General features: G+C 35.3%; 1 protein-coding gene across 2 annotated transcripts in view; it reads left to right on the top strand.

Annotated features, from left to right (window-relative positions):
• Positions 1-11997, top strand: part of grik2 (glutamate receptor, ionotropic, kainate 2) — a 166164-nt gene extending 154167 nt beyond the window's left edge. The window contains exons 15-16 of one of the 2 annotated variants that reach the window (XM_053494214.1): positions 4596-4846; positions 10822-11997. In XM_053494214.1, coding sequence (XP_053350189.1) covers positions 4596-4846; positions 10822-10986 — 416 coding nt within the window. In that variant the 3' untranslated portion in view covers positions 10987-11997. Of the gene's footprint in view, positions 1-4595; positions 4847-5093; positions 7470-10821 lie in introns of those variants that run through there. The other variant, XM_053494215.1, reaches the window with a different exon arrangement.
• Positions 11998-13136: the final 1139 nt, after the last annotated feature.

Genomic DNA, 13136 nt, shown 5'->3' on the forward strand with positions numbered 1-13136 from the left:
GTGCTATTATATGTAAAATAATAATCTTAATATAAAGATATTTTGAACAGTACTGTATATACTGTATGTAACTTTGACTGTTGCCTTTTTTCTTTTTATAGTCAACACAAAAATGCGCTAGCTAAATTTTTTCACACAAGCCATACATAAATCCTCTAGTTTTAATTTCTAGAAGATATGTGCACTGCTTATGAGTGTTTTATTAAGACATTGCTTTATTATTATTATTTTTTTATGTAGAGACTACAAAGTACTTTACCAACTCACATGGATAAGGACATGTGAAAAATCCTTTAAATGTAAATACGACAGATGAGTAAATGGCTTTTAAGTAGCCCATAATTGCCAACTGGTATTTATCCCCTTTTCTCAAAACTGTTCCATGTACTCAAACATCCCATCTGGCAAATTTTATATGTTATAAATGTAAAAACTATTTAATGACAAAACTTGCTGGCATACACCAATGTAACTTGATTCTGTTAGAGTTGGCACTGTAGCATAGCAGGGACCTCCAGGTTCTCTGGTTTCCTCTCACCTCCTAAAATACAGGTCTTGTGGTGGCCTAACTGCTGTAATTTATCCCTAGTTCTGCAAATGTAAAAAAAAAAAAAAGTGTGCAAGTATGTTTACATCCTTCTGGGATGCTGAAAATAAAGATGCTAAGAACAAATTATATAGTGGAGAGTTCATATCTGAATTCATATACTTTAGATCTTTCAAATAATCAATCAAAGTTGAAATTGAACCAAACATTTGGTACACCAACCAAAAATAAAAACAAAACTTCATATCCATACGAATTTATTTTACTCATCACACCAGAATGTAATCAAAAGGGCTTAATTTGCTCTTTTTTTTCTTTACTTGCCTTGTAAATCTAATACAAATTGCTACTGGACAGTTGTGTTTGTCCTCTGTGTATTGCAGAAATAGAAAGCACCCCAGTCAGCTTGCAGAGAACATGGTATGCCTCTTCCCCAGAGGGGTCATTAAGAGGAGTCATGTACAGTACCATGTCATCAAACATCTGCCAGGGGTCTGTTGGTTCAAGCTAGAATGTTAGGATACAAGTAAACTGTTTCCCTTCTGCCTTCTCTGTCCATTTCTCAGGGGAAACACACCCACGTCCCCCAACAATCCATCTACTGATAATTAGTATAAATCTGCATTGTAGTTTACTGGATACAGTTAATCACTTTCTGGTTAAGCAATGCACACCTTATTTGTCAACTATTTCCCAGTAGGGCATTTATTTATTTATTTATTTTTTTCCCTGATGCAACAAGGCATCAGTAAAGGACAATAGGAAGCAGTTGATGAGGCATTTTGGTCATGTGTTGTATATTTAAGCATACAAACATAAAATCTTTCCTTTTCAGTGATAGTAAAATAAAATAAAATTGCTAAAGCTGGCCAACATCTCTGTTTGCTGTTGTTGCTATCTTATTGTGGAACAGTGCCTGAGAGATTTATTTTCTGTTGTTTATTATTTATGTGACAGAATACAGCTGTGGGTCTTATTTGGAATTCACTTCAGTCTGGCATGAAGTAGCCCTCTTTTGTTTTGACTCCAAGAGTAGTTAATGGTTTCTTAGCTGTGAGGTTCATCTTCATTGTTCTTTTTATACACGGCATACAGACCAATTTATTAAATTACTACTCATGTTATACAAATGTTTATGCTTTTTATGTCATATCAGTTCTGTAAAAATAATTTAGTGGTATTTAATTAATTAGAATTTATTTCACTGTTAATCTGATTTTACAAAAGAACTCTATACATTTTTGCCAGACCTCAATATACCATATTCATGTGCAAGATTTTATCTTTGTTTTAATGGCTGTTGAGTCCAAAGGCAAGATACCAAATAACTGAAATAACAAGGCACAAAATCAGAGCTTAACAAAATATGAAAAAGGTGTCATTTTCACAGGTCATATTGCTTATTTAAACAACAATTGTTCTCAATGAGATTAAAAACATGTACCATGTATTTTTATAGTATAGAACAGTTGTTGTTTACATGAGCAATCTGTACAGCCATTCATTTTTAGACAAACATCTAGAATGTCTCATTGTCTATCAGGACCAGAATGTACTCATTCCATCCTGCTGATCTAGGAAGGGGCTTATGAGATCCATGCCATTGTGTTTAAATTGCGCACTGATGATGATGATGATGATGATGATGATGATGATGATGGGCAGCAAGATGAGTAGGGTAGGTGCAGTTTTCTTAGGTGCTTTTGTCTTTCGTTGAAGTTTTTGACCCCAGCCCCTAGGCCTAATGGAACTGGTTCTGGATCTTGACGGCGGTCTTTTGGCCACCCAGGTGTCTGGTGAGAATGTCCCCATGGACACAGGTGAGGAAGAGAGACGCACTGACACGCATCCTAAACTAATGAGCAAACTAAGATGACTATTCTGCCCGTGCTTTATGGCACTGGAAGTGGAACATCTTTAATGACAACCCATTTTGTTGTTGCTGGCATGGGTGACTCTCCCCGGAGAATATGGTCTGTAGCCCAGAGCCCTCTAACCAGTGCTGAGTGAGGAAGATGAAATTTTGGCTTTGTTGGCTGTGACAGTGGGTGTGCTGTAGACGTAAAGGACTGGTTGGTTGAGACAGTGGGTTGCTTGGGAGAAGAGATGGATCAGGTGTGTCTCTTTCTCAGGAGCACACAGAATGAAAGGAGCATGTAGCATATTATTTACCTGATGGTTGGTTTGGCATTCTTTTACCTCTGGGGGGCGGGTCAAATAAAATGGATTGTGATTCAGTGCCAGCCTGCGAGCACATACTGTCTGGTTGTCCAAATAAATAAATAAATATAAGGAACATTGAGCATTTTGCTTATGTATATGTGGTTGGTGGGTTTCCTCTGGGTAATACGGTTTCCTCCCACATTCCAAAAAAATGCAGATGAGGTTAATTGACCTTCCCAAATTGTTGTGTGTGGACACAACCTATTCAGGGTGTACCCCCCTCATGCCCAAAGTCTCCTGCGATAAGCTACAGACCCCTACGACCCTGTACAGGATAAGTGTCATAAAAGATGAATGAATGAATAAATGACAAAACCACTCACTAATACTATATTCATTAATACTCATTTCCAGAAGGTTTTATTTAGGTTTAAAGAAACAATTTTAATGACTTAGACTTAACTTTGTACCCAAGTGATTACTGCACTTTGAAAATAATATTTTTGACTTGGACTTTTTACATAATTTTTCGATCTCAAATACACACTACTCTTTTATAGCCTGCTGTCATACATTAAGGTAACAAGAATCCCCCAAAAAAGAAGTTTATTAAATCTTCAATGTCTGCAACTCCTTTTTCTATTACCTCTTAGTAACCCATTTAAGTCTTTTCATGGACTATTATTTTTGTTTGTTAAACTTGTGTTTACATGACTTAAAACATTACCTTAATAAGATAGATATAAGATCAAATAAAATATATCCATGTCACATGGTCTTTTGTTAAATTAAGTGTGTTAGCAATTCTCTTGTCAATTTTTAACGAATTTTCAAGGCAGTGTAATAATTTATCGGTAATTTCTCACTTCTCTTACGATATAATCATTTTCATGACATAATATTTACAGAAAAACTAATTGAGTAAATGAAAGTCTTACAGCTGTCAGCATTTCACTCAGTCTCTTTGGAATAAAGTTAAAATAAGATAACCTATAAAACATGGTTTTAATGACTATACTGAAACTACTGCTGTACTGCAGTTAATCTTAGTTCTATTTCAAAGAGGATGCAGTCAGTTCGGTTGATCGGAATTTCACAACATCACAGTGTGTGGGCACTGAGGTGGAGTCAGTGTGAGTTATATGTGGGTGAGAGCAGAATACCATTTTAAGTTACTTTGGAAAAAAATGGCATGCTCTGTTTTATATGTCAGTTGACATAAACTAGACCATTTACTGTTTGTTTTAATGACTAGTGTGGAGTGGATGAAGCATAGCCTCTTTATCTGCACATGCAATAATGTGATGCTGGAAATCCAGGATGTTTTTTCTTACACGCTGGGGTTCAGAACACATTGACCAAGATCCTACAGTGGGAGAGGACTTCAAAGCTCATTTTGGGAAAACGTATTTGCTAAGCCAAAATTCTACTGGAAACACTCAGTCAAATTAAGTATGGCAACTCGTTTAATTAGACAGAAAATAAATAGATAAAACAAAAAAATGCAGATGCCTGGAATGTAATTGGGTTTTATTGGTGTGTTATCAGTGGCACCCTGGGAGCTATGTTTCAGCAATCGGCATTCAGCCAGAGGGCTTCTTGTGGCTCACACTGTGCTCCAGTTGCATTTGCTCTCTATCTTTCCTCATCTAATCACCAGACTTTCACACAACATGCACTCTGTAGAGAGGATTCTTGCCATAACAACTGATTTTATTTCTTAGTGTAAATTCTACTTAGTCATTTACCACACTTTCTCCCAGTTTGATAAATTTGTTTTTACAATAACGGGACCAAAAGAGTTTTCTGCTCTGTTAGTCATAACTGTTCTACAGTCAAAGTATGTTGATGTGTTTTTTTTTTTCTTTCTTTTCGACCTCCCTAGGCTCTCCATACAGAGATAAGATCACCATAGCAATCTTGCAACTTCAGGAAGAAGGGAAGCTGCACATGATGAAGGAGAAATGGTGGAGGGGGAACGGCTGCCCAGAGGAAGAGAGTAAAGAGGCCAGCGCCCTAGGAGTACAGAACATAGGAGGCATCTTCATTGTTCTGGCCGCTGGACTTGTTCTTTCTGTGTTTGTGGCAGTTGGGGAGTTCCTCTATAAGTCTAAACAAAACGCACAACTCGAAAAGGTAAAGAAACATTTTCACATTTCTGGACCACAATAAAAAATGTGAAAGTTGTTTGGTATGATGAACTGCAGCCTTCAGTTGCAGCATTGCAGCACAGATCTTGTGCCATTGTGAGGTTTTTTTTTATGATTAAAGTTTTTTTTTTTCTTATAATGTTGCATTTATGCAGTGATGCGGTTAAATTCACTCGTATGTAAGGGTTACAGTTAAAAAAAGTGAAACAGGTTTCATTTACAATATTTTCCAGACTTTGCCAGCTAGAGAGCCAGGAACTCTCCTTGATGTATATCTCTGAAGCCAGAAGGGATTTGGTTCATATGCTCAGATGGACACCATGCTTTTCATCTTGTCTCTCCTCTACAGCCCTGTCTCACATGCCCCATTTCACCTCATATTTCTCTTTTGGTTTATTTAGGGCATGGGTTAAATTGTTCACATATTTAAAACTAAATTTAGAATCAAGTAGTTTAAATATTTGGGAAAATTTTTGTTTTTCACAAAATGTATACACCAATGTGATTTTTTCCCCCACATTTAATTCTTACAGTGGTGTCTGCTGATTTCACTTTTATCATTTGTATTTGTTTACAGGAAAAGAAATATGTTATGCATAATATACATAACTGCAGCATTTGCAAACAAATTCTGTAAATTACCAAATTACTTTAAAAAACCAAATGGACCTATTTTACTAGAGAAGGTTTTGGCACAGATTTGAGGATTGCATAATGACATAATGCACATTGACCTCTGCTCAGCTTATCAAATATCTTCATTTGACTTGGTAACTATTTAAAATTATATATATAAAAAAACATGACCACATCCTCAGATTTTTTTTGTTGTACTCGGGTGAGAGCTTCCACTATCCCTGTGAGTTGTACCTGTGAGTTGTAAGTCTCATATAGCCCCAATTAGCCCCTCTCAACAGGGCTCTGGCTTTAAGAGCCATCTCATCGATCTCTTCCAGTTGTATTGTTTGTTCAAGCCACCATATTGATGTTTTAGTGCATCATGTTGTGAGGTGTTATTCTGCAGGCAAGTCCTTAGGTTGACTTAAAAGGAGATCTTTGCACAAAAGTGAACCACTTGCACTCAGCACTGGCAAATAACCAGCTTTTACAAAGCAACTTCAGTGAGTTGAATAAAATAAACATGATGTAAAAATGTATTATCTATAACATTTTGGTTATTCCTATTCCATTACTAGTGCATTTTATTTAAAGATACGGTGCTAGTTGACATCAGTCTTGAAAATGGCCTTGTGGGACTTCATTCCCACTTAGTCAAAACCCATATTTGTGGCCCAAACGAGCAAAATTAGCTGCGCTCTCAGGGTGACACTAGGCAATTATGGGTGTCTGTGAGCTTATGCATATGGAAGTAGGTGGATCGTGTTTTCCTTTGATTGTGCTTCACCACCCCCTGATGTTGCATGAGTAGCAGTTTGAAAAGATACAGTCAAAGGAAGCATGTTTTTACCTTTTGCTCTCCTGGGTTGGTAGCTATTGTGTTACAGTACTGTATATGTGATATCTGCCTGATGGATGGGAATTGGCAATAACTATATGTTCAAAAAACAAAAAAAAAAGAAATCAGCTAGAGAGCCAGAAGTGGTGCTGTTATATTGATTTGACCTACTACACATGTCAAGCTATTAAGTTTCCACTTTCCATGACTCATTAATTTATTTCACACTGGCCGGGATGCTTTAGGTGAGCTAGAGCTGGGAACATCTGTAGTCCAACTAGGGACTGTGGAGGCCAATCATGACCATTGTATTTATACTCATTCCCATGGTAGGACCTCTGGTCAAAATTCACACACTCAATTCATATACAGTACTATGGGCAATCTGGTAATTCGAATTAGCCTAATGTGCATGCCTTTGGACTATGGGAGGAAACCAGAGTACTTGAAAGAAACCTACCAAGGACGGGGGAAACATGCAAACTCCATGCTACATGCACTCGAGGTGGGAATCAAATCCTTGACCCTGGAAGGCAACAGTGCTAAACACAAGGCCACCATGCTGCCTCTAAATATGTCAACATATATGTTATGTCAAATTATTATTAATGTGGTGTCCGCTGCATAGCTTTAAGAAGTTTATTAACTCAAGAATATAAGCTTAGTGTGCACAATGCCACTTTCCTTGTGTAGAGTGTAAAAGGGACACTTAATCTACAGATGGTGTTTAAACATGGGGGCATGAAAACAGGAAAAGAGGCAGCTGGAGTTGCTCTTTAGTGAACAAGGCAATATGGGCCTGGCAGCAGCTTTTGAAAGCAGAACATGATGTAGGAGTTGTATACTCCCTAAAAACATGTTCCTTTAAACATGGAACATGGAACAAACCATGCTAAATGTAGTAAGAGTGATGGTGAGAGCCTTACAAAGATAAAATATTTTAAATATACATAAATATAAAATAACAAAGAGCAAGCCACAATTTTTTTTATATAAAATATCATACATAAAATCATAAAATATATTTTTAAGTTGAAAAAAAGGGTAGAAGTCAAAACAACAACATTGCACCTTAATTTATACATAAAAGAAAGTATTGATGTTATTTCTGTCTGTATGACTAGGTTTTTTTTTTTGTTTGTTTGCTTTTTTTTTTTTTAAATCAATTGACCCTTTTAAATTCTTTAGTAAATTGTAAATAGGATTGGTTAAGGAAATTAATGATGTATTTCCCTTATTCACACATCTGATTACTTCACTGCTTTGCACATCAGATTCTTTTTTAAATGCTTTCATCACGTCATTGATTCTGTGCATTTATCCAATACTGCCCTCTGTTAACCTTTCACTTAAATAAATGTTTTACAACAATAATGGCATTTTTCTTGTTCCTGTTTTTTTTTAATGCATTTTTGCCTCCATGCTTTTTCTGTCCTCTTTCTTCCATCTCCCTCCTTTTCTGCCACCCACACTTTCCTCTGTTAAATCTGTGCTCACTGCTCTCTGAACTGCTTAAAAGTAAACCTGTCTCCTGAGAGTCAGGAACAAGCAGCTGAGGGTGAAGAAGTGAACACGCACACACCAGCATGCACACACAAACACACACACACATAGAATTATGAAACTATTAACATTTTATGACAAAACAAACATCTTCCATTGTGTCCACTCTGATGTATTGATCTATAACAGCCATGTTCTAACAACCCACATAAGTAACTTACTTATTACAACATGCATAGTACAGTATTTGATCTCAAGATACATTTAGTTTAAAAAGCGAACACGGTGTCCACTAACCAATCATTTGTTAGAAGTCTGTAATTTTGTAACATTATTACAGCTTTTTTACCATTGCATTCTAGTTGATTTAGTCTCCAAGCGATATACTGTATTAGATAACAATAGTGTTCTTTTTCCCCAACAAATTATTATAACAGCAGAAATTGTTACCTTTATTATGCAAATATGTCTTGCATCTTATCCTAAATCATGAACCAATTGACAATCCCATACTTTATGATGAAATTATGGAAAAACATTTTTTTTAAGGTTAATTTTCTTAGCTTGGTCAAAAAAAAATTTTTGGTAAGCTTTTATAAACATTGCATTTCATCAAAGCTTATATTCACCAATTCACAACATATTTGCACCTTTATTTTGTTTTGTAAATGGCAGCAAGTTAGCTGATGTCTTGCTACTTCTGCTATTATAGAAGCTTATATAGAATACAGGAACTGAAAGCTGAGAGGTTAATACATGACAGGGTGAACGAAAATTCTAGAACACAAAGGTATTTTTGCCAATTATTATGTTTCTTTAACTATTCTGGGTTACACAAGAAGGTTGGAGCTAATTGTTGAAGTTTAGAGTTTAAATAACATAATAGTCATAGAAACTAATAATTGTAGTCATACTGACATGAGATCATTGCTAAAATTGTCATGGTTACTAAACAGATGGGATTTCGCAGTTGAGGTTTTTGTCCCAGTGGGATTATCTCTGCCTGTCTTGCAAAAGACTGGGGTTTAATTTTTTTTGTCAGGGAACCCCAGCCAGTCCCAAACCCACATAAAATTGAGATGATTGTGCCAAAAAAGGTATTCAGTATAAGAACTGTACCAAATTGAATATGTGCAATAGGAACAGTTAAAAAAAAAAAAAAGGGACATCACAGTTGAGATGTTTGTGTAATATTCAATTTTGGATCTTTTTCTTGATGTTTATTTCTTTTTTCTTTTTACAAATATTAGTGATATATTATAGTACTTACATAAAATGTGCATTTAGAAATAAGTGGTTAGTAAGCAGTAGCAACTCCGCTAGCATCAGGTACTGTAATATTTACACTGTACAGTACCTTTTAACTAAATCTGATAGAAACTGTCCATTAAAAACTTCCATCATTCTCCAACTAAGGCATAGTTGGCATACCAATCTTATCATTCTTTTCTGATCAATACAGTCTATCAGTCAATAGAAAATGCAGAGTGTAGATTAATATAACGAATAGAAAGCTATTTCTTAAATCATTGAATCTGTATAATAGATTGTGATGTTTATAGTGCTAGAATGATAAATACTGTCTTATCAAACTAATAACATATCTATTAATGCATAGATCCCATAAAATAAAGAGGCTATCCAAAGTGCATTTCTTTTACCTAAATGTTTGAATCTAAATTACCATAAAAGCTAGCCTAAATGTTAGGCTTAATGTTCTATTTAGTCCACTAATGCGTATTCGATCAACAGCAGTGGTGTAGACCAACAGAGAGAGGATGCTTTAGATGGTAAAGAAGTGAGTAAAATAGAAAGACACTTGAATTTCTGCATTATCCTCATCTTAGCCACCAAAATGGCTGTTTAATATACTGTAATAATGGACTGAATATAAACAAATATGCATAAATCATTAGTATTAGTGTTTGCACAAGAAATGTAGTATCCATGGAAATTCAGATAGAAATCTTAGATAAATGTAGGCAGGGGGGAAAAAAAAGAAACAATATATTCTACTTGTCATTCTATGTGTGTGTAAATTTACAACCAATTAATGTAAATCTTAGGTTGATCAATTTAAAAGCATATATTTTCCAATTATTTCTTGGAATATATACAACACACTGTAACATTTAGGTTGCTTATTTTATTACTTTTTTTAAATGTGTTATTAGTTGTAGTTTGATCATAGATTAATTATATAATTAATATTAATTAAAACTCATTAAAATAATAATTATATAAAATCTAAATTTACAATATAATCAGGGATTGTACCAAAAAATCTAAACATTAAACCATTACATTTTAGGCAGATGCATTTTTATCACATTCAAATCCCCATAATAAAATATTCAAACTCTTGTCAGGCATTCCAACCTTTTATCCGAGTTGTTCACTAGATTAAATTTTATTTACACGTTTGATTTCTGTATGGAAAGAAATTTAGCAAGAAATAAGACTATAAAAAAGAAAATATTGAATATACAGCCCATAATTAATTATTTATCAGGGGACATTTTTAGCAACAGCAAAGCATCTCTCCGTGTGTCTGATTGTTCAATCCAGCACTTACAAATGCCACAGTGTCTCAAGGAGAGCAAACATGGGTAGGAGGGAGAGGAGAGGTAGCAGCTTAATTGGCCATGCAGCTTCATGGGATTTGAATCTGAGGAAATGTAATATGCATCAACAAGTCATGGTGGTACAGCAGCAAGGCAGGAAAAAGCAGGGTGAAATCTTCTATGCAGAAATTGCTTTAGTTATGATGCTCTCTGTGTGTATCCAGATGAATAGCAGTATTGATCATAGCTTTTCCCTATCTCATTTCTTTTTTTTTCTTCCCCAAAATTTTAAAAGCACCCTTCTTTCATATATACAACTCCTTAGTGTGTCCATTAGATCATACATGTAACTGAATTTCTGAATTAGATAACAAGTAGAAATCTGATCAGCTGCCTCTTTCTTTCATTCTTTCTCTCTTTCTTTCCTTCCCCTCACAGAGGTCCTTCTGCAGTGCCATGATGGAGGAGCTGCGAGTGTCCCTCAAGTGCCAGCGCCGGCTTAAACACAAGCCTCAGCCGCCTGTCATGGTCAAAACAGAGGAAGTCATCAACATGCATACCTTCAATGACCGGAGATTACCAGGCAAAGAGACCATGGCATAAAGCAGACATTTGTGCTCTCTTTTTTTTAATAAAGGAGGAGGAGGAAAAAAAGAAGAGAACCGCAGAGCAGAGTGATAGCTACATTTATACATGGGGTGGGAGATTGGGAACATGATTGTTCAGTGTTAAACGTCATTATTGTTTTAAAACAATTAGCTATTTGGGTTTGGGGAAAGAAACTGCAACATATTTCCTGTGGAAATAACCTGATTTTGGGCAAAATTAAAGTAAGTTACCTCATCGCTCCTGCCACCAGGGCATGGGCTGATGGGTACTTGTGTTCTGGATATTTTATGAAGGAAATTCAAGATAGACAAACGAATGAGAGCAACCTGTATATGACTGAAGGTGGACTTTTCCTTCATTACGTTCATGTTAGTTTAGGTTTGTGAATCTGTTATCTCTTTGGGCAGCTTGACCATTCTCTGTCTAGAGGCCACATAGAGAACAGTTGAGTACATTAAAATGAACTAAGAGACTGGTGTAGACAATATGGTAATGGGAAATCTTTAATTACATGGACAAAACAGTATGAAAATTTTTAATGTGTATATTTCTGATGAATTTTTATGGTCACAGTCCCAGTGATGGTAAGATTAACCAAACATAGTTGGGTCAAAATCCTGAAGTATATTTAGAGTCATATCAGAAATACCCTGTATTAAAGACATTTGTTGAACTCAATCAACTGATAGGAGGAAATATATCAGGCATCAGGCAATAAACAACCTAATTTGCTTGCATTTTAATTCACTACCATCAGACTTTAAAAGGAAGATGAATGGGAAGATTCATCATGGTTTCATTGCATTAAGTGTGTGCACTGTTAGCGTAAGAGAGTATCAATAAAAATGGAATGTGCCTATTACTGGCTCATGAAAAATCCCAGGATGCTCATCAACGCTGCAAAATATAGATTGTTTCCGGGTAACTGAAACACACACATGCACGCATGCTTGCACATAATCCACTCTCCCCTCCCCTCCCCACCGTTCCCCTCCCCGACACACACACACACACACACACACACACACACACACACACACACACACACACACACACACACACACACACACACACACACACACACAAACAAAAGAAAAAAGGGAGTCACAGCTGTCATGCTATATTTATTAAAGTATTTATTACTTTATTTATTGTTTTTAATAATTTGACAAATCTACATACATGAATTAAACACCAGTGCATTTTCCACACAGTCTAATTCATTTCAATGTCAAGTTTATTGTTTGTATTTTTTGTGAAATTTATTTCAGGAAATGAGAATCCTCACAAACTTGTGCAAATGCAAAATTTATATAACGTGTTTTTGTATGAAGAAAAACAAATCAGAGTTTTTGTAATAATTTTTATCAACACATGATTGCCCACTGGCATCTTTTTCTTCTTCTGGTGGAAAGGATCCCATCAGGAATAGCTAAGAGTGTAAATTTATGAGAGCCCTGGTACTGCTGTGCGTCCACATGGACCAACTTCATTCGATCACACAAACACACCCAGGACCATGGCACCAGGTCTGTGTCTGTGGTTACCACAGAGTTACCCTTAAGGTGCAAGAAAAGAAAAGTGTGCCTATCATGTCTGGCAGTGTTGAATTGACACACATTTTGGATGAATCCTATTTTATCATGTAAAATAATCATATTTAAAGAAAGATATTTTTACTTGGGGTAAATGATAGTAACAATAATACTAATGATACAAAAATATATACACATATATATATATATAGATATATATATATATATATATATATATATATATACACATATATATATATATAGATATATACAAAGAAATAAATGATGGGGATGACCACTGTTGCTTTTCATTATCCACCCCTGATATACAATAGACTGCTAGTAGTGCAGAGAACATGTGAGTAAATGGTTAACATGGATAAGATGTCTTAAAATATTTCAAGATTCTAAACTAATTTTGACCATGTTGTAAAATGAGCACCAACTGTGCACACAATTTAATGTCTAAAGTTGATGCACAAGTTTAAAGAAAATCATTAAAAAGTTAAACAGATTTGCCTCTTAGCCTCCATCATTTTCTTTCATTTACAGAATATACAGCTACTTGTACACTTGTATTTGTATTTCTTGTGTCAATAAATAATCAAG

This window comes from Clarias gariepinus, chromosome 4 (genome assembly GCF_024256425.1).
Source record: "Clarias gariepinus isolate MV-2021 ecotype Netherlands chromosome 4, CGAR_prim_01v2, whole genome shotgun sequence".
NCBI classification, from domain to species: domain Eukaryota; kingdom Metazoa; phylum Chordata; class Actinopteri; order Siluriformes; family Clariidae; genus Clarias; species Clarias gariepinus.